At 41.8% G+C, this 23,585-nt stretch overlaps 1 protein-coding gene across 1 annotated transcript in view; it reads right to left on the minus strand.

The window, feature by feature from the left end:
• LOC122760633 (FH1/FH2 domain-containing protein 3-like) overlaps positions 1-23,585 on the minus strand; it is a 61,464-nt gene that overhangs the window by 34,741 nt on the left and 3,138 nt on the right. The window contains exons 2-3 of the mRNA XM_044015758.1: positions 20,194-20,300; positions 13,862-13,926 (exon numbers count right to left, since the gene is read on the minus strand). Coding sequence (XP_043871693.1) covers positions 13,862-13,926; positions 20,194-20,300 — 172 coding nt within the window. The remainder of the gene's footprint in view (positions 1-13,861; positions 13,927-20,193; positions 20,301-23,585) is intronic.

The raw sequence follows: 23,585 nt of genomic DNA on the forward strand, positions 1-23,585 counted from the left end.
GCCTTTGCCTACTGTAGAGATCTGTGCTTCTCTTATGCCAGGCATACGGTCCTGGTGTGAGCTCTTCAATAAAAAAGTGGAACTGCCAAGAAACATTAAGTGTTTTTGCACCACCAGGTGTACTTTTGATGCATTGTTCCCTCAGTACAGAGATGACAGAGCCCGTATACACACAGCTTAACAAATCCAAGAGCGGTTTCATGAATACCAACAGCTTCACGGTCAAATCGCCCCACGCACACAGCTTATTACTTGTATTAAAGGGTTGCAGGGAACATAAATTCTGTCAGAATGGCTGAAAATGCTGCAATCCTTCTACAAACTATCAAAACAGTCCAGTGGAAGAGAGAAAACACATTTTCCTTCACTTGCTTAATGAACGAGCATACAAAAAACATCTGGACAGACCATGTGGGCACAAGATAAGTTCATTAAAAGCTGTTTTTACAGTGTTGCAAAGGGTTAAAGGAATCAAACATGTGTTGATTACTTACACACACCTGCCATATGTAGATATAATGCAAAATTAAAGACAGGTCTCAAATGATTTTCCCTGCGCTCCACTTTTTTCTGAGCTTTACTAAGCATGACCGAAATTCCTCTGACAGCTTGTAAAGCCATCAGCCTGATTTCGCCTCATGACACAGAGTGGAGGAATACAGGCGGAGAGTAAACGACCTCGCTCACGGCTGGAATAGCAGCGTAAGCGACTTTGTGCTACACCTTGGCAAAGGTATGAGTGGAGACAGATGCTGCATTACATCACACTGAAAGGGACACATTTTTCACTGCGTGTTAAAAGAGTCAAAAAGTCAAACTCTGTCAAATCTTAGAAGAATGAATGAGCAAAAATTCAAACCTTCTGACACCATATCGTTCATGGGACTGTGCAAAATGACTCACTAAACATAAAGCACGTATCTCAACTTATCACCTGGATAGAGCTGATGCAGCCTGAGTATTTATGTACGTGAGAGGAAAGTGAGACACCTAAAATATATATGAGTTAAAAAATAAATCAACACCATTGCAAACACTCATGATGCGTCACCGGTTGAGCACTTAAAACAGATGGGGGGGGAGTTATTCTAAATATAAACATCGGCACATTTAAAACCCGAGATAAAAATACATTATGTTACAGTAGACATGTGGCACATTTAATGACATAAACAACAATTTCTTCCACTAATAGTCGGCTTTTCTTGAAGAGATAAATGACAAGTGACAAGGCGATTCAGTTGATATTCAGTTTTCAATTTCATTCCCACACTCTCTCTCCATGTCAGATCATCTGTTTAAGACCATCTACCGTATAATGAGCACAGCTGATGTGATATTTTCGTCACGCAAGCCGCTGAGGTGACACAGAGTGCTTGGAATGGTGATGATAAGAATAATGGTGACATTTTATTTCCTGCGTCTTTAAATATTTCCCGTAGGAATTACCCCGGGAATCCTGCCGAGTTAAAAGGTCAGTGCGATAAACAGATCGAGGCGTGTTCTAGAAATAATCCAGGGAATATTAAAAGTCATGTAACATGCAAACTTTTCTTTTTGCATTTTATGACCAAATGATTCATCATAAACTTGACTCTAAAAATCACTTGTTATCCATTTGGTGTTTGGTGACCCTCTTCATCCAGCGGTATAGCTGTGTTCCTGTACAGATGTGTGCTTGAGGTCACTTTTCATGACATAAGCATACATGTAGCCTCTCATATTTACAGTAAGGCAATATACATAATAATAGAGATAAATAATAGGATTAGTGTAATACCACAATAAAATATTCAGGTATGTTTTGCCTTAGGTAGAAAGTGATATGTGTCATTTAGGAGTTAAACACAGGACACAGTGCAGTACTGTGCATCGTAGAAGTACAATGGTTTGCTTGATTATTCAGTGTGCCGTGATTTGATTCTTAGCAGAGGGAAGCAGAGACAGCCAAGTCTCAAACTATGAAATTATAAAATAATGAATCGTGTCAAAAGAAAACAGCGGATGTGATGAGAATCTGTCCCTGCCTGAAAAGCTTTACGAATAATCCATTTATACCACACAACTTTGTTTGCCAAGTCAGGAAATGGCCATGCTGTTTTGATGAGACAAACATCCATAGAAATGCAGTATTTCTGCGGGGTGCTAATTTGTCATGCCCCGCCACAACATGCAGAATGTATAGGAGGCCATCCAATCTCCTGCTGGCTCTTGGGGGTCATTATGGTAGGGGGAAAAAAAAAATCACAACAATATAGAGCGTTAGAATGAGATGGATTCCTGCATTAAGTGGATGAGGCCCTCCCTGCTGCAGGACTTGGGTTACACTACAGTCTACTACACATATGGAGCTCTTTGTCCCATATTTCCTCAGCTTTTTCATGACAAAAACCCTTGCTGTGTCATCTGACAGCAACGTCCACTACCAGACCATGTCATCGGACCATGTGGCTGATCATGTCCCCTCGTCTTGCTGTGACATTGCTGTGGTCATTGTTGTTGTCATTCCAACAAAATATGCTCACTCAACTGCAACACTGACCAGTGTTCCCAAAGAGCAGTCACATCACCACACATAGGAATCGGCTTCTCAGCAACCCCACTTTAATGTTCGGCGCGCTATTTCATCTCGTCTGTATCGCGCTGCAGCACAATGTCTCCATCCTTCCTTCGTAAGAGTGAGCATGAGATGTCTAGCTGACACTGGACTCCTTGCTCCTGGGTTTCTGTGGACTCGACACTTTCCAAAGATAACATGGGCCAAAGATTTCCACTCACGGGCAGGCTGAGGCCCTGCTGAGGCAGCCCGCCTGATGGGGAACAGACCAAAAAGAGCTGGCTCAAGACATCTCCTCAGATCCACAGCACTGCACTATGATGTGACTTCAACTCAGATGAGAGAAACAGGGACCAACAGTGAGTGCATTAAATGCACCAGCGGTAGGATGCTCAGCTGATTTGAAAACATGTTATCAAATGCAAAGAATAATAAAGTTGTCATCCAGTGTAAAATAAAAACGGCAAACAAATCAAGTGCATTTCCTATAAATCTTCACTAATAGCTCCTTTTGCTCATTAGCTTCCCATTTCATGGAGGCGTGATTTATTGTCCTTTTCTATTATTCTGAGGTAAATTGAGATTTCCAGGAAAAGCATGTCTCTCAGTGAGGGCCTGGAAAGCCTGGCCTGGCGGTGTGCAGAGTCATACACCACATGACGTCTTAGCAGGGGAACATTCCTCCAACTCCTTTTCTCTCCCACGAAAACCATCTTTCTCGATTTAGAAATGGGGGGCATGAAAAGTGGTTTGGTGCAAAATAAGAAAAAAAAAGCCACCAGTGGTGTGCACTGTGCCCGATGGCTGGTCAGTTGTACCGGTGCGCCAACGACGACATCAAACGCAACACAACAGACCCTGGCTATCTTGTCTCAACAAGACATCAAGTTTTGTATAAAAATAGACCGCAGACATTGAGGAAACACCAGTTGCAAGGGAGTGACCCCTTTCAGCTGACTGTCACTCTGGTACCCCAAGGGAAGGGTACCGTAAAAATGGATCGGTTTGGTTTTTTAATGGCAACACAAAAAAAATATGTACCAAACCTTTCCACTGTGTGGAAATACACCATATGTGTAAAAGGTAATATTGGAAGGAGGTCAATATAAGTCGTGCCTCTTTAAAATATGTTCCCCGCAGCTATGCCCCACTCAACACCGCAGAGGACTGTAATGATGTTCTGGTTTCAGTATCCAGTGTTGCTTACAGGGGCTGCGATTGTCTGTTCTCCATAAATCACTCCACAGTGACAGGAGGTGGTCTTCTAGGCTAGTCAGCCCACCACCACTGGCTGACCTCGCGGGTGACAGCTTCCCTCGCGTGTCAACCCGAACAAAAAGGAGTGCAGCCAGCTCCCATAGCCGAAGCTATAGAGGTCTCACAGGCCCGCGCCCAACCAGCCCTTTCATCCTAAAGCATTTACAGGCTCAGCATCCAGAACACAGGCATCAAAGACAGAGGGAGTTTGTGAGCGGGAGAGAAAAAGGAGATACAGAGAGAGATAGAGAGAGAGAGTGAGCAAAGGGGACAGAAATGACCTCCATGACCCTTAATATGTGTGGAGCTTATGTGTAGGAGGGTGTGGGATAATCCTGGTGAGTTGAGCAGTGGGGTCTCCAGGTGGCCCAGAGGGATCGCCAGCGTTAACCCCAGTTGACCCTGGCTCTCTGGTGTCAGAAGTAGATCTAGCTTGTCTAGGAAACAGGAACAATGTGGCATGTCCATCATGTCAGACAGCCACTGAACAAAGCCTATTTTGTTCATACAAATAAGCATTTTCATGCACATCATGGAAACCACATTACTACATATCAAGATCACTAATCTATTTTTATTTATTTTTATTTAATCCAAACCTTGTGGAAAAGACACATATTTGTGCACAGTGTTTGAATATGAAACATCACACGTGCCAACACATAATCATGTCTGGACATTTAGATTCAGACGAGCATCAACAGTATTAGTTGATGCCAGGCCTGAAATACTAGTTGTGTTTGTTTCAGTAAACTTCAGACAAGCCTCAGCAGAAGTCGGTGTCTGGGTGTCGGGCTGAGTTTGAACACTTCCTCAAAATGCGGAGACAAAGAGGTCTCAGATGGCAAGTGTTGGTAGGTGAGCATCCAAAGACAAGTGTCTAGTTTTACTTTTTTGAGATTACGTAAACACATGGTTGTGTCCGGGCATCCAGGTTACGAGAAAAGATGTGTTTTGACATTGACACGTTTCCTGCAACTGACAACTGTTACATTTCTACCAGGGAGGATCAGAAATAGGAGATAAAGTATAAAAAACTGCAATATCAAGCAACAGTAATGCCTTAATATCATAAAACATGTATGTTATTGTTTGTCATTGGCATGTTCTCTCTATGTGTGCATGGTTTCACTCCGGGTTGTCCGGTTTCCTCCCACAGTCCTAAAACATGCAATATGGGGATGGGGTAAATTGGACACTGTAAATTGAATTAGAGTGAATGGTTGAATGGTTGTTTGTCTCTATATGTGGATGGACTGTCGCACTGTCCAGGGTGTCCCCCGCCTAACGCCCTATGTCAGCTGAGACTCCCCGCGACCCTCATGTGGAGGATAAGGTGGATGGATGGATGTTTGTCACCGGTATTGTTTCTGCATGTCGTGTTGTGACTGAGTGATCACAACTTGCAGTAAGGCCTCGTCCCATTTCTCATTATTAACCGCTACCTCCTTGCTACTTGGAATGGTAACATGAATTAAGATTCCATTTATCTGGGAAATATCTGATGCCCCTGACAAGTATCAGGACACCCTACACCTTCATGTGAACAAGAGGTGAAATGGGATTGAGCCTAAACATGGGATTAGGTGTAAAAAAAAAATAATAAATAAAGGCTGAAAATGTTGTATATTATAATATAGGCGTTCAACTGGCTTCTCTCCATGTTGAAGTTTCTCGTCGAAACGCTGTGTGCACCTTCCTAGATGTTTGGTGGCGTGAGTCTACGAAAGCTTTCTGTGCGCATTTCCATTTTGTGAGCACACATCTCACACTGTAAAATCATGGGGAGAGACCTAATGATCCATCAGGTGTTTGCGTGCTGTCATTAAATAATACATGGCAGTATAGGAATAGGCAGCGTTAAGCCCTCGTTGTCTTTAGTCCAACACAGTTGCTCCTGCCACAGTCGAGCTGTGCTCAGCTGTAGGAGTGGAAAGTTAGGAAGGAGTGTGGAGCAATAATGCGGTTCATGATGACACATTACATTGAGAAAAAATGCACACTTAATGCATTCTTTGCAATAAATGCATGAATCTATTCAGGAAGTGGACCAAAATATATGATATCCTTGCCATATAAGGTCACAGTGGTCAACGGCATGAAGTCTGTGCATGGATTTTTCACTTCCTACCAAACGTAGGCCTATACTATAAAACGTCTGAATGAAAATGTAAAAATACCTTTTTAATTATTCAGACGCTGTTTAATGGATTATATTAACTAAATGTTAAATCATTTGACCTGCCCCGTTGATTGATACTGTCAATCTCACAACATTGTTTGAGTCTCTATACCGTCATGGACTTGTGACTAAAGGAATTAGTGACAGCTAATGGTGAGACTGTAACAAACAGAGGACTCCTCCACTCACGCCTCCCTTTCCCAGACTTGTTAGGGAATTACAGGGGTCTTTGCAAACAAAGGAAAATGGTGCTCTTCATTTGCATAGTAAGCTTCCACTTAAAAATGTGAAATCCACACCTTGGCTAATTTGTTTTTTGGGGCAGCTGTAGAAAAAGTCGCCTCCGTAAAACAAGGCCCTTGCCTTAAGTTACTTTTTTTATCTTCTATTGTTCTATTTTTAGTTGGTGGGTAGTAGCTTCCTATCCCAACCTCTGAGAAATAAATACAAATGGTATGATTATATAATAGCATAATGAGTTTTATTCCAGGTATGCCGTATATCATGTCCACCCCCTGCACTTAGAGCAGCAGCGTGCGACAATGAAACCCAACACAGCCTCTGTTTGCTTTGTGTTGCACCCCACTAATACAAAAGGCATTCATCACAAAACAGGGAGAGCAGCCTCTGATGTCATTCAATTCTGAGGTCCAGACACTGGGAGAGATTTGAACATTTTTTACATTTCCAAACACAGAGATTAAAGGCTTATGTACAGGCTTTTATCTTATAAACAAGAAGTCTAAGCAAAACATTTTAGAGCTTTGTGTGTTTAATGATCCTTAAGTGACCACTGAGAAAACCACCACACAACACACATGAATAGATCTGAATGGATCACAGCGATGTCTGACATGTCCATTGAAAGATGAGACTTAACTTTACACAGCTTTAACCACAACAATGATGTAAACATGGTTCTCTTTCCTCACAGCGTCAAGAAACATCACTTATGGTTTATACCAGCAGATATTTTCACTCCTCTTTATAACCTAGACTAAGCAAAAGCAGACAGTGTGTCTTTTCCTGTCACCACGGAGGACGGTTGAGTAAGCGGTTTGTTCATATGCCATTTGTACGGAATTTATTAGTTGCCACAAAATTTGTCAACTTACTTTAGAGAATTTGAGAACATTCTCTACTTGCACTTCACTCGGCTCCATCACTGCCATTACACTTGCACGTGTGCGACACACATTTCAACCGCATTACCCCTGAATCCTCTTGTAACCTGCAGTTCAGATGGAGCCATCCCAACTGCCCAACATGCCTGAACTGATTAAGGAGGCTCTTGGGCTAAAATGCACACAAGGCACTGGGGCCCTCTTCTCTTTTTTCTCTATCTATGGCTCTTTTCTTCTACTTAAAAGAATGTAACAAAGGTTGTCCAATCTTCTCCTGCTAAGGCCTCGCTGAGTGGTCCCCTCAAGAGCCATGGGTGGGCTGCAAGAGGAGATTCTCCTGGTGCTTGAGTTCTTTATTTGAGCCGCGCTCTCCAGTCACCCAACAAGGCCTGGAATGGATGTAAGGGGATCAAGTATGTCAGTGTCGGTTGTGGGCTTAATCAAAAGCAAAGTGAGAGCACTGTGGTTACTTGTGTCATTCTGACTGCATAAAATGCACTTTCAGCCGGATGAAAACATAGATTATTCATCACACGTTGGCCAGAAACCTTCTTTTGTGATTCTTTAGATAAGCTGTAAAATATTTACTTCTTACTTTTAAACACATTTTATAAATCTCTCCCTCTTCTCAATGTTTAGTATACAAAAGATTAAAACAAATGACTTACTGTGAGGTTGACGGTGAAAAAGACATTGTGTTTCATAAATGAATCTACTTGATAAATACAGTATTACTCATCCCACTTCTGGCCTGTGCTCAAGCTTACGTCAGCTCTAAAAATAGCTGTTTCTTGGCCTTGAACGTGTTTGAAGCTGATAAAAAAGAAACACCTGATTGTCTCGCTAATAACAATATGGTTCACTATATCCATAATAGCAGTGTATCATGTCTCTGGGTGGTTACACTGTTGTGAACCAGAACACACGTGGACACATGCTCTCTACTGTTGCCAAACGGCTCTTGACGAACATGCCTCGAGTTTCTGTTGGTGCCCGGCCAGTCACCACAATAAAATGTGAAACATGGTAAGTCGCAGGTGTTCAACGGCTGCGGCACCATGCGAACTCATAAAGACAAAAAGCCACAGTTTACCTGACACAATAAAAACATGAAATATGTAAGTCTCCTCTCTCTGCATCATTATATTTGCAGAGGGCATGAAAAAGCTAATAAGTCAGAGGTACATAGGTACATATGAGGGCTAAAAAACAAAAAAAAGGACATTTAGTTTTCTTATTGTACAAAAGGGCCACTCGCATCCCTCTGAACCAAACTAGGTCACGTCAGTCTTTAGTTTTCCAGCTGATGTCAACCTTGAAGACTAAATCAATCGCTGTACATACGAATGTGACAAAAATCCAATAAATTATTCTTCAAAACAAAACCGCAATCGTAAATGAGTCAAAGCCAGCCAGCTGTGGTAACACTACATGGTCCAAGGTGAGAGAAAGAAAGAACAGCGCTGTTTCACAGAATGTTGGTACTGTAATGACAAACAGAGAAAGTGCAAACCTCACAAAGACACAGACAAACAAAGCTGTGAGATGGCACACTGTGAGGTGCTCAGCTAAAGGTCAGGATTTATTTTTCTTCTTATTGTTAGTAGTAGTATTATTTCAGCTAATATTGGTACCCGATGTATTCCTGCTCATATTGTACAACCATAAGCCCCAAAATAATAACTCAAAGATGATGAATTACTCCGTTTTGGAAACTACTGCAGGATGTACTGCAGACAGGTGTTTAAGAGATGCACATTTAGTGGAGCGTGACGTGCATAAAACACAGAAAAGGGAAGCAGATGAACTAGTAGAGCGGAGGTTTCTCAAATAATTAAATACAAAACGCATATTATAATTGGTTAAAAATCAAAATCTGATGGTCGGAAATGGTTGTTCAGTTGAAACTGTGAAAAAAAGTCTTGTTAAACTAGAGGGCCATTTAGTCTGATCATGTACTCCATTTGCATCCACTTAAATCTGTCAGTATTGTGTAAAACACTTCAGAGACGTGCAACACGTTTTGCACGTCCGCTTTTCTTTTGCCCTCAAGGACACAGATGGAAGGCAAACACCAAGGCAGCTCAAACCTCAGCTCTAAACCATCACAGAGCCCCTGTGTAAACAGTCAAAAAAACAAATAAATATCGGTCTGAACGAACACAAACACAGATTCCTTCCAAAGCAGTCAGCTGTTTAAAGTATGTGGCTACTTAGGTTGAACCACCTGTCCACTTGCACAAGACACGTCCCCAGTCTCAGAGCAGTGATAAACCCCAGAGCCGTCTGGTTCACATAGAATCCACTCTTAGTTTCCCAACTCATATGTCACGATATGACACTTTGAAGAGCTATAGTTTGTCATGAGCAGCCAATAAAAGGATCCCTTACACCAATATTTAACTAATGACCAAATGTTCTGTTTGTATTTTTTTTTTTTTTCCCTGACACTATAAAAAGAACAAAGGGACATTATTTATGACACTGATGCTCAATAATCAGGTTACAGAATCCTGGGTTGTCCAGACAAAAACAGTTGTGTCCCCTGGTCAGGCCGCATGCTCACTCTGCTCACTCTCTGTCTTATAAACACACAGAGGGGGAAAGAAAATACTCGGCTCTTGGGTGAAAATGTAGACAGCTCTCTTCTTTTCTGCCGTGCTGAGGGGTCCTACAACTGGAAACAGATGGCTACATAATAATGTGCATGCCTTTGCATGAGCATGTGAGCATGTGCGCGTGCGTCTACAAATTGATGGTAGTTGTCCACAAACTTGTGCAGTATGTGAAGCAAATAAGTGCAAACAATTAGCTGTAATCCTACCACACAACGGAAAACACGCTGTGCTGTAGTTGTGAGGAGACAGGAAACAAAGTGAAGGGGTAACAGTGTGCTGTACTGTTGCCCATAAATGCAGCATTAGCCTGAGCTTTTCTGATAAAGTTGTTGGGCTCATGCCTAAACATTAAGCACACATTACGAAAACAGAGTGCGCCAAGGTGTGAGGCGAGTGACACCATCACGCCTTCCTGTGATGTAGTTGTGCTATCAGCTGTGACAAGAAAATGCTTTCTTACTCACACTGAGATGTTTGCTGCTTCAGATTTCGCCTCTGCGCCGCACTGTTGTTTAGTTTGGCCTCAGCGGGTGAGTCTAAGTCCATGATCCCATTTTGGAATCTCTTTGAGGTAAGTGAAGGAGATGAGAGACCAGGCCACTTGATCTTCCCCCCGCGTCTCACAGGTGCCACACGACATGAATGTTTTGAGTTATTCCCCTCTTGCATCCATATTGAGATATTTGTTTGTTTTAATGTGACTCATCTGTATGCACATACACAAACAAGGATTAAGGAGGGAGGTTAAATATTCCTTTTTATTACCTTGATATTAATGCTGTAAATCAATGAATTCAATTTGAACATACTCCAAACTCTATGGACCCTGGATATTATCAACTCTCTTGGCACTTTAAAAAACAATAGTCTACATTTCTACTTTATCTATTTTGTAACTGGAATTGTTTTCATGTGTGCTAACAAAAGTGCAAATGGCTTAGTGTACATTTGGCAGAGTGTTTGGAAAGACTGTGGTTGGGAGCACTGCGACCCGCACGTGATGTTATCTTAAATCTGAGTGCTGACATCCCGCACAGACACATATACATGATAATGCACTGATGAAGATAAACATGCATTGAAAGGCGCGCACGCACACGCACACACACACACACACACACACACACACACACACTCCCGGTAACGCGCCAGGAGTTTATCTTCCAACGTGGACGATCGTGGAGAATTTACTGCTCGCCGTCTCCCAGTTGAGCAACCACACTTGTCAACCTGAAGATCAGAACCATCAATTTGCCAAAATTATAGCATTAAAGAGCAACATAAGTGATCAGCACCAACACAGTCATGAATCCTGCCCTGAGCCTGGATTATAAGAGGTTGTAAAAGGCAGGTAATCTACTAAGAATGTGTCACTTCTGATTACAGCTGTCACTCTGAAGCTCACGGCTCTTAAAGAGGAACAGATTTCAACTTTAAAGTGCCCTTTTTTTTATTATTACTATTAATTAACGATCATACTATATATTTATATAAACCAGTAAATAACGATATGTTTAATGAGCAGGACATCAATGAAGCTCAAGATGAAGTAGAACTTTCTGGATTGCAGTTAGATTCACCACATCAAGATGTTAGTCTGGCATTACAAAAATGCAGCCTCTGACTGTATTTCTCTATGAACTCTACAAAGGCTTCCTCGGATGCTTTGCTTTTCACAAGCGGCTGATAATTGCATGTGACATTTGTTAATTCTTAACTTGCTATCCCCAGTTTTAACATTCTGCAGCCCACACTGTCTCGCTCCCTGTCTTCAGACCATCACATCACGCAACACGGGCCACCTCAAAAACTAAATGACACATATAAAGGCAACCTACTGTACTTATAGACAACACTAGAATGAGCGCAGGGCTGCTTTAATCATCAGGCCCTTCTTACCACAGTCAGTCCACCAACAACAATAACAGCTCAGCAGAAGGCTGTGTGGCCAATGCTGACACGCAGAGAGGGACAAGTTGAGTTTATTTTCTGCATCCCAACTGTATAGGTTATTTAGATGTGTTAGTTATTATTGCCAGGTCTAATGTAGAATGTAGGTCTTTCTGTGGCTCAAGAAACATGTACACTGGTGCATAGATGCACACATTTACAGAGATCCAAATTAAAGCCATGTGATGGGGGGAAAAAATGGTGTCGTGAAAGATTAAATACACACCAAGGATTTCCCACACAAAAAAGTACTTAATGCCACAGATTACATACAGGACTTTAACCAGCTCATCACTTCTAATCGAGAAGAAGGGAACCTCTGGGATAAATAAAATGTGTTACCAGGAGTGAGCTCATTTAGTAGTGAGGACAATTGTGAGATTTTATTTAACTCCACAGCACTGGACTGAAGCTAAAACGAAAGTGGCCCTCTTATTTTTATGCTTGTCAGACTTTAACAAAAGGAGAATTTGTGACAAGATTAATAAAGCGGGAGAAAATCACAGTGTTGAAGCCAATCCGATGACCTTTTTGTTTTTGCTGTTGAATAACATCTCTCATTACACAAAGACAAAAGAGTATGTCAGTAACGGAAATGCTCAAGCAAGTCTAACAAACGTCATGTGATTTGTCTTTTTTATCTCCTGTGAGGAGCAGGAAAATTCTTCACTCATGGGAAGGAAAGAAGTCACAGGAACAGTGACCAGAACAGTGGCAGTCACTAGACTATGAAAACTAGATAATGGCAACAGGTGGCTGTGAACTTAAAGGGGTGGGGGTTCATCATCCACTTAGAGAGGAGCAGCACGTCTGTCTGCACCCCCTCAGGATGCACTAAGCTAAGCCCTGCGCCAGCATGAAGAGAAAATAAAGTGGAAGCAGTTCAAAGAGTGCATGGACGAGGTTCAGCCAAATATTCACACCATTTACAACCATGTTCAGCACGTGAATCAGGCAAAAACTGACTGGAAAAGTATTTTTGTAATCCTAGTGTTATAAAACCAGGAAGCATCATCTAGCATTATATCAACAACGGAACAACGGATATTTAGCCATGTTTGACACAAAAAAACATGGCCACACCTTTAAAACTGTAGTGTAAAACGTTTAAATATAAAGAAATATCTGTCACATTTAAACCATTGACACATGAGTTCACACCTGATTCTCTCTATAGCTCTCAGTATGATGGTGTTTAGATGCTGTGTCTTCCAGCTACAGGCAACAGCAACATTGCTCTCGTAAAGTGAGGCGGCCCTATGCCAACATCGCATTTTCGCCAGACCTCACCTCAGCCGGCACCTTTAATAAAGCGAAGTTTTCAAACCTTTCCATTACACTTCCCTGCATTAAAAGAAGGAGTCAGAGACAGCTCTCAGCTCACCGTGACTTCATTCAAAATGAAAAATGTCTGGGCCTTTGGTCGGCTTCCACTGAACAAGAGAAAAATTACCAAATTTAAAATCAGACTATTTACAACTTAATAGTTTTTCCAGGCATTGGGATATTTTTACACTGGGAGCCTGTAGAGTAGGCACCGCGTGTCTCTGTGTGAGAATGTGTGCTTCTCTACGTTCTGCCACCAGCAACGTTAGTGGCCGTCAGTTTACGATGGCCTTGTGTTCACGTCTTATATTGTAAATTTATTCAAACAGGGTTACAAAATAATTAACACGCTTTTTTATCAGGTGAACTGTTCTCATAACGATGTGAAAAAGAAAACCTTAAACAAACATCCTCAGTTTAATCAAAAGCCAACAGCCCCTGATAAGCACATTGTGTGTGTGTGTGTGTGCACAGGACACGTGCGTGCGTGTCTGCATATGTTTTTCCTCAGCTCTTTGTGCTTGTTCCCTCACATTAGACAAAGACAACAGGAGGCCCAATAAAACAAAGTGACAAAACACAGTAAGTCATAAAAAGCTTTTACCAAGTGCTCTGTGCCAGCGCTCTGAGAACTGAGCGCTGTTGAAATGCCATCATTTCTCACTCAAATTAAGTTTCTATTTCCCAAAAGTTGCCACTGTGCAAGTTAAACAAGGACATTAGTAAAAAAAATTCACCGGTTATGGAGCTAATTAAAGCCCATACCGCGCAGATGAGGAAGACAAATTGACCAAAAAGGGGACGTGACAGATGTACAGTTTAGATCACGGCACAGCTGATTACTCACCAATGCAGGCGTGAACTCTGACTGATAGCTGTGTTCGAAGAATAATACTGTGCTTCTTGCCTCGCCTGTGAAGGAGAAAAAAGACAAATGGAGAAAAAGGGAAGTGTTAGTGTGGACATTAGGACTACTGTGATTATTTTAACTGGTATTTGTGTGCGTTTGTGTGTGTATAGGGGTTGTGTGCACACACAGACAGACACACACGCACACACACGTGTCTGAATCAAGAAAAGAAGTGGCCATCAACATGCCAGTAGCAGACATGGGCAGACAAAGGGAATTTAGCAGAATGGCTACATTGAAAAGGTGCAAAATGATCTTCAAGCTAAATTCCTTTTCAGCAAATGATAACTTTCAGGCTTATCCACACCCTTCAATATTTGCAATGTGAGTACAAAAGGGAAATGGTTGTGGAACAGATTAGGGGACAACGAGGAATGGAAGCAAGTCAGAGGTCAGCTCCACCCCCCCTGTGTTAATGTAGAGATACACCGAGACCCTATCACTATCCTGTCAGCTGCTTACAATGTCTGAATGACAATCCCATACAAAGAAGGCAACAATGCATCAGTTCTTTTCAATTGTGAGAGTGAATGTGAGAAGAGTGTAGTTAGTGGTCACACAAAGGCTACTTTCCCCACTCAGAAAGCCAGAGTCTAATGTGTATTAAGTCTGAAGCCTGTAAAATTTGCTATTTCAGAGGATGAAGCAAATTGTGTAAGCAAATCCCAGGAAAAGACCAAAACCAACAATGCATTAGTGGGTATTTACATAAGTAGGATAGTGAATGTGGCGCTGACTCAAAACTAACTACATTTCTGTGTTCTCAGTATAGAACACAGAAGAGTGTGGTTCACTGATGTTTTAACTGGCAAATTATGGATATGGATATTTTAATTTTAATTTGTTTGTTTTTTTTAAGTACAGTGACCTTGAGAGCTCTGAAAAGTGCCTCTACATAAAATGTATTATTAATAAGCACAAATAATGGCTAATTATTTTAGTTTTTGTGTTAATGTGACAGAGAACACACATCCTCATCAATCCGTCACTGTTTTGTTTACAAATGGAATTACAGATTTGGCCCAAAGCCACCGCATAAGATGAATTATGAGAGTAAGAAGTACGAAGAATAAGAAGTATTGAAGAAATCGAGTAATTGACACAACTTGGGAGGACAAGAGGACAGCAGGTAGAGTTGCACAACACCCCTCCTCTAAATACAGCTTCCTGACAAATGAACTTTTATTTTCCTGCACAAAGGCTGAGTGATTGTTCAGACTGGCACAGCTCCAGCGGCGGTCTGTCGCTGTCAGCCACAATCAGACTGCAACTGGTCTGAGACAGAGAGAGGAGAATCAGCAGAGGAGGAGGAGGATCATATACTGCTGTGCCTCCCCATAAACAAGCAGCATTACGGCTCCACGCATTCAGACAGACAGGCACACTGACATCTCTCGTGCCCCCAACCAGTCTGTGGCAACACAAGCAGATTACACGGCGGGGGGGGGTGGGGGGTTGTCTGCGTATGCTTACTCCTTATCAAATATAATATCCTGAAACAAGCAGAGGTGACACAGGAGCAACATCTGTCAGCACGAGCGTTCACCGGTGAGTCGGCAAACGGGAACTTAATCCTCTGTGATGCTGATGAGGCACATGGGTAACCAGAGCCATTTTGTCCCGAACGTCTGCTTTCTCTCTGCCCTGCTGTAACAGTATCCCCGCGCTTAAACAAGACCTGAGGCTACGCAGGCCAACATGCTCATTATCAAATTAAACAAACGTGCATGGAATATAAGTGAGCCCCCCCCCGCACCAATTAAACATAAAAACTGAAGTCTCAAACAGAAAGGGGTTGGTGGGGTTAAAAAAAGTTACAGAAATAATCAGAACTGTAAAGAATGTGGGCCAAATAACAAATTGGCTGCATGTTGGGATATAATAGCAACTGAATTCCTCGGTCTCATTTTTGGTCTTCTGTGCCAGAATGTTTACGTTTCTCTGTGGTATTGTATAAACAACTTAAACCAAACTTCTACTCATTCTGAATTATCATCTAAAACATCATGCTTCGGGACAATATTTATCTTGCTACCATTTGAATAACCGTGATTATTTTTTCATAACTGAAAAAATACATTTCACCATCACCCTAAAACACATTTCTTATTACTTGCGTCGTACTCCGTGACCGTAAGCCAAAGTGACTGGTCAAATTAGAGTGCTTTTAATGAAAGGGAGCGGGAGATTAAATGAAAACATATGGCTAATATTATTCATCCCGTACAAGAAAAGAGGGAATGGATAATAAAACGTTTCTCAATATAGTAAATCTGATATTCATCACCATCACTCTGCCCAGCAATCATTGCATATAGGAATAGTTAAAAACTGCCTTGCATGCCAAATACATACCCCACATAAATGTGTTGTACAGCAGCCTTGTAAAATTCTGCAGCGACTGGACCAGCATGGAGGCCTGCCAGCTCCATCCTCTATGACTTTATCTAAGGCAGCATAGCATTAGCCACGTTTAAGAAACAACACAACATGTGTACCCACAGAAATCTAACAACATTGTTGGAATACAGTAAAACCCAGTTTTTGCCCTCGGAGAGGCAAAAAGGCCCACGCAGGGGTGTAGTGACTCACCATTTCTTGGTGACACCCCTTCACCCCCCCACACACACACAGGAGATTCCTGCATCAGTGTGTGTATAAGCATGGTTATTGCTTAAGTGGGCCAGGTGGGGTAAAGAGGCAATAAAATGAAGCTTATACCATCTGCTGGGTCAGTGTCCCTGTGTGGCAGCTTCACTAACCATTGACAAGGTAACGCACACTCAAAACCAAATACACAAACACACTGAACAATCGTGGAGCTGTTCCATTCTGTTAATAATACCCTTTAACTGCTCTGCAAACACAGAGAGCAACTGGTGTATGATTTCCTCCCTTGAAGTTTAAGCTGAACTGTTTTTGACAATTTCTCTGGTTCTTTTCACGAGCGCTTTTTTTTCCCTCTCCCCCCAAATGAAAATCTCGTGTGCTGTGAGCCTACGACGCGATGTCCAAGTGGGTCAGAAAAGAAGTGAGAATAACGAAAGCGGAGCCGTCCCTGCGAGAGATGAAAGGACACGTTGGGAAACTCTGGATAGATGAGAATCAACGGAGCAACAGCGGTTCGGTTTATATATGCCTCACAGTGAAATATCGAAACGTGTCTCCTGCAGCAGTTCACGTCACTGCCTGAACACGAGCCAGAAGATATGTCCTTCATCATCTGTCAATCAACCGTCACGCACACGCCACGTGCACGTTCAACATCAGCTCTCCCTAAAATGGTCCAACAGGCTCCTGCTTTTCAATCCACATAATCCACAAAAATATTCCAAGGGTTATACATGTCTGTAAACACATGTCAGGCCATATGATCCCAACCATGCTCCCCATTCTCCATCTTGATTCAAGGCTACAAATGCAGTGTGTGTGGGATCTATCACAGGTAGAAACCCGAATGACATACCAACGGCTAAGAAAAAGAAAGTGTGCAGATATGTAAGAGTGTGGTCAGTTTATGACTTAAAGTGAGACTGTTTCAAAGATGGGATGAGGGATTTATGAGTCACAATCTCCTATAGCTGAGCTTCATAACATGGTGTGGAAGTGATTATGGACCTTAAGCTCCCGTGACATGGATATCTCCTGGCTCTGCAGCACTCTGTCTGAGGATCATACTTTAATCTGATTGTAAAGACACAAGGTATGACACAGGCGCCTCAGGAATGCAACCTGTCATTAATATCAATTACAGACGGATTCAGTGGCCGGTGATCAGGAGAGTCCAGACACCCCTGCAGTATATGATTGTGGTGCCGTTCTGAGATTGAAACAAAAACAATGACTTAGTGGAGCGGAGTTATTTTTACATTTTGTAGGACACATGTGTTGGAGTTGGACACCGCTATTGACAGATGTCCTGCATTAAAAGGGAAACAAAAGGGAAAGGATAAAGGTGAAATGCCTCAGCAGAACCTTTACAAGGTGAATAATCATCAAATCAACAACACCGAGCTTTGGGCTCGAGCACATCAGCACCATAAAAAGCTAGCGAGCAGAACTAACCTATTTTTAAAAAATAATTGGCTAACCACCTTCACCCCCAGCCTCCTCAGACAACACTGTGTGGGTTTAATGACACACATCCATACCACCCTCTGCCAGCTGGCACGACACGGGCCCTGGCAGGCTCGCTCTTCGACGAGAGAAGAAGTGGACCACTTTAACCTCACAGCTCTCAATAGCCTCCCCTAAGCTCCAAACAATTTCAGATGGAAAGGACAGCTCTCACAACGTCCAATAGAAACACCAAGCCAGAGCACAGCTTATGAATTCCAAGTTAGACAAATAAATCCATACAAGTTTGTGGTCCAGCCAACCAGGAACATTCATGCCAACCTTTGGTTTGTGATCATCTAAAGTGGGCAGCACATGAATGATATATCAACATCCTCCATGGTACATGAAAAAACATATGGAGTCGATAAAGGCAGTGGCCAAAGAAAGTGTCTGAAACTAAAAATGAAACTAACACAATTAGAAACCGTTCTCTTCTACATCCAGACGCAGGAGCCACGTCAAGACAAAGCCTCGTGTTACTGGGAAACAATAGAGCTCAATTAGAAGCGGAGGGATGTGGGAGTGTGTGTACAACTGTAGTCGCCACCTCTAATGAGGTAACATTCAATAGAGATAAGGGCCGATGACTCGTGAGTTGTGTCTACACGTCATGAGTGGTGAAGATGACATCACTGATGCCGCTCAGACAGGGACGCCAGGTATGTGGGTGTAAAGGACGAGTGTCAGCGATAAAAAAAAGGGCACAAATATAACTGACAATAAACATGATGAAACTCTGGTGACACAGTATATGAGCTCATCAACAAGACATACAAAAACGTTTTGCACGGCGACATACTAAAATTAATAAATAATAGTCCAATGACGTTGTTTTGGCATTCAGTGACTCTGTCATTGTGAATAAGTGATGACAGTATTCAATATAGGACTTAATCTTTCTCCTCTGAAGGCTTTTGAAATGGAAACTCCCGGAGGTGGAGTAAAGTTCGTTCCCTCGGCTCCTTCAACAGATCAGCCACGTCCTGAAAAATACTTTTGGGCAGGACTGCTAAATCACCCAAGGCCTGGACAAAAGGGATTATTTCAGTAATTCATCCTGGAATGAAAAGCATATCAATATGATTCAAATCACTGTAATGGAATCAAATTAGGCAAATTGATATAACAAGCAGGATATTAATACCTATGTCTACGGCCAAGGATATGAAGAGGTTTCCCTCTTAACTTGAATTTATGTCCTGAAAAAGTGGTATCGGGTTGTTATGATAGTGTCTGACTGTTTTTAAAAGCCAAATTGTTCCCATCAACTTTCAAGTCACTTAATACAGTTTCATGTCTGGTCCACTGCATCTGGTTTGACCACAACAATGTGAACGATCTATTCCTGGACAACCAGAGTTGAACAAGTATCCACCTTACTCAACATTACTCAACAGTGTGTGTTTTCCATCACAGCTGCTCTCGCATCAGGTGAAGCTGGATCCTTGGAAGAGCCACTTGACCAACATTTTCCAAAACAAAAATCACTTGACCCTTTACAAAAGGTCAGTTTTTCACTGTATTTGTTACACATAAAAAAAATAACAACGTAGAAATCCATGTGTGCATGTCTGCGTAAAATTGGTAAGTGATGAGGATTCCCAGCTAACAGAACGTTCTGGGAACGTTATCTTTTGGTTGTGGGAACATTCCCTGAAGGTTCCCCCCTAGGTTCTCCTGTGGTTGTTTTTGTTTGCACATTTGGTTCCCAGAACGTTACTTTGTCACAACCTTTAGAGAACGTTCACTAAAGGTTCCCCTAACGTTACTTTTATACATCCTTAATAGAACGTTCTTTTGGTCGCCAGAATGTTCCCCTAATGTTAATTTGTCACAACTGTCATACATTAACATGACAGCATTCATTATATAGAACTAATATTATTTCTAATTGGGCACATTAGTAGGCACACTTGAAGTCAAAAATACCACCCTTGGCCTTTACGCACCAAGATTTCCCTCGACTCCCTGACTTTTTTTGACATTACAGACATTTTTTGTGTACCAACTTTTCTAAAATGGGGTTTGTAGGAGTTTCTCATTTGTTTTTGTTTTCAACTTTTCAGTGTGTTGTGCACACACTGTCATTGGCTTTCTAATCTCTGTGACGGTGAATGCAACACAAGAGACAGAGGTAGCAGAGTTCTTACCCTCCTTCCTCCTGAAATCCCTCCAGTTCATCCCTCTGCTCCGCCAGAGTTGACTCCAAGTCCAGATAACTTCCATTGTGAGACAGCTGAAGGGCACAGTCATCAGGCTAAAAAGTGAGAAGACACAATTAAACATTTCTCAGTAATAAATGCTCTGAAAATCATATCATTAACCTGTAAATAGTGTGCCTCAGTGCTCAGTGTTCTGTTATCTCCAGGTCTGCAGGGAGGCTGGAGAGAAGGGATTCAGATTTGGAGCAGCTTGGACATCTGGTGCCTCTCGTCTCCCCTGCTCTCCTCGACTGTTAAACTATCATCGCACGTGATGATTTTTCAGATGGAGCTGAATGAATTGTTTCATTTGGACTTGTTGTCATCCACTGACTCAACTCAAGGAGATGAAGAATGAGTCTGGCTTCACTTGTTTGGTTGACCTCCAAATTGAGACATATTAACCCATTTATATTCAAAGTCTGTCAGCTCTGCAGAACAGAACGTGTCCTGAACAATATTCTGTGCATTAAATAAGACAAATTATGGTCTGGTGCAGTGCAGTACAATCCCTAAAATGGGTCCTGATTGCTTCGATCTGTTCAGCCACCTATTATAGTAATGCTGCACCCGCAGACTCCAACAACATGCAGATTTGGGGATTAGGCAAATTGGACACTCTAAATTGACCGTAGGTGTGAGTGTGAATGCTTGTTTGTCTCTATGTAACCCTGGGATGGACTGGCAACCTGTCCAGGGTGTACCCCACCTCAGCTGGGATTGGCACCAGCGCCCCCTGCGACCCTCATGTGGAGGATTAAGCGGTAGAAGATGAATGAATGAATGGACGAAGCAAAACATAGCTGGTTAGGACAACTCTTCCCCTTTATAATTCTGAGATGTCTGTCTTTGTTTGCCTTACAACACAGGATTACTAGTAATATAACAAGCCAAGTTTTGATTTTAGGGACCTCCATCTTCATTTTGAGAGGACATTTAAGGTCGTTGTTTGTGTTCCTCCAGCGAGGCAGACTGAGAGATAAGAAATAAAGTCAGGTAGAGCAGAAGCTACACAAAAAGCTGCACTGTACAGAAGAGGGAAAGCAAGTGCTTCCCCAGATTACGGGGAAGATTTTAGACTGACAGGAAATGCGGGCATAAGAACCAAACTCAGACCCACCAAAATAATGAGTGTGAGAATCAAAATCATACATGATGATCATATGCTCAGCCACCACATAAGCCGTGAGACACAGCCAGCCTCACGGAGAAAGATATTTTGCACGTGTAAGAGCTTTCATGTCCTGAAGAAAAATGCTTTTAATTTATGAACAATGTGACTTTTGTTTCAGTTAGGTTCATTGTTTTCATTCAAGTTGATAGAAAAAAAAAGTCCTCTTGTAGCTTTACAGCCTGTATCACAACCTGAAATAAACAAAACTTTGGGCTGAATTTTGCAGCTGAAACCAGTAATTAGCTCGCTGTGAAACCATGAAATGCAGTTTCTCACACAAAGTTTTAAATCTAAAACACAAAGCAAGAAATACAAAATAACCTTAGTGATCCATGGAAGTCGGCCTATTAATCCATTCCCATCTGTATGTATCCATCTACTTAGATGTGTGTTACTTCATCCATCCTTTTCCTGGTGTCATTATATAATGAACCTGGATTACTAATTACAAGTTCTTGCTATGTATAAACTGATGCCCTTAATCCAGGAACAGTGCCACCAGATTACCAGAAGCAGAGGCTTGTTTAGCTGTCCCGCACCCAGGACTTGAACCCAAGGTGGCTCGTTGATGGCCAAGTCCAGAGAAGCAACCACAAGTGCTCTAGTCACACACTGAGTCTGGCCGCTCCCTTCAACCACCATACTGTGGTCCACTGACCAGGGAGGCAGTTAGGGCAAGACTAAAAATAAACACCATGCAATTTCCAATCTAAAACTGCTATCTCACTCCAAGTGTCTTTGTCTGTCACAGAGGAAGACTTTTTTCACTTCACAGTAAGGAAATACAGTAAGCCACTTTTAAAGGGTGTTTTTTTTTTAAAAAAAGAAAAAGAAAAAAGGTGTGGGCAGTATTTATGGGGCTTCTCTGCCATGTGATTTAATACACATTAAACCTCACTTGATGCATAAAAGAGAAAGCCACGACAGTAATCTAAAATCCTGTGAAGTATGCAGATGATGAGTCAGTCCACTGATGCTGCATTCTTCTGGAAGACTGAGACAACCCACCGAAAACACAGAGACCGGCAAAACCTCAACGCTGCATAACAATGTGTAAAAGAATTCAAAGGAGCTCTGACAGGCATGAAGGAGGAACCTGTATTTTACAGCATTTAACATAACATCTCATTACGAGACTCTGTAATTTCTTAAGAAAAAATGTAGAAAAACAACCGGCCCGAAATTGAAATTGGTAAAGTGAGAGTCCATTCTCCAAGACTTAGTCACATTTTCCCTCTCTTGTATTCTGATTTGTAAATTGGTGCAAGACACAGGCTGCAAAGCACTGACAGAGAAGAACACATGTCAAAGAAGGAACACTGGTCTATTTACAAAACTCAAACTGTTTTGGTTTTTTTTAAGTCTGCACATTGTGTCATCTGACAAGTTGTATTCATGAAAAAAAATCAAACAGCTGTGTCAGGAGCTAGTGAGTGACGAGTCATACTTTACTCTCAGTAGTAACAGAAAAGCGTGTTTGAAGATGACATGATGATTTTGATGATTATTACAAAACAGGAGCTTATATTCTGAAAATAATACTTTTAATGTTGTAATGGTGTCCTGTCCCGCTCATCATCTGACAATTTCAGCAAAAATAGAACACTGGCATTCAGTGGAATTCCCTGGTTCATCGGTGTGAGTAAAGATATATATACAATATATAATAATTTAGTGTTATTTTAAGGCAAATTCAAAATTTCATGTTCAGAGCCACTTTTTTTACATGCAATAAATTCCATTTGTTTCAATTGTGATTGTGATTTTTATCCATAATTCAGCAGCCCTAGTAGAAATTGTCTATAATTGAGTGAAGTTTTTAGAATATTTAGGAATCTTGGTAAAAAGACTGTATATAAAATAATCGTAGTCTTCCGGTTTGAAAATAGAGTTGTTCCAATTCTGATACCAGTATCGAAAATGCCTCCGATACTGCCAAAATGTGGGCATCGGTATCGGCGAGTACTGGAGTCCATGCACCGATCTGATACCACGTAATTTATTAGAGCTCCGTTAGCTCTGACACGGTTCTTCTGCTGTTTTAGAGGTGTGAAGAAGAACTGATCACCCGACACCTGTAGACAAGGAGCTACCGATACCCACAGGACAAGTATCGGAATCGGTATCGGGAGGGAAAAAATGGTATCGGAACATCTCTATTTGAAAA

The sequence above is a fragment of the Solea senegalensis genome, unplaced genomic scaffold (assembly GCF_019176455.1).
Source record: "Solea senegalensis isolate Sse05_10M unplaced genomic scaffold, IFAPA_SoseM_1 scf7180000013840, whole genome shotgun sequence".
NCBI classification, from domain to species: Eukaryota; Metazoa; Chordata; class Actinopteri; order Pleuronectiformes; family Soleidae; genus Solea; species Solea senegalensis.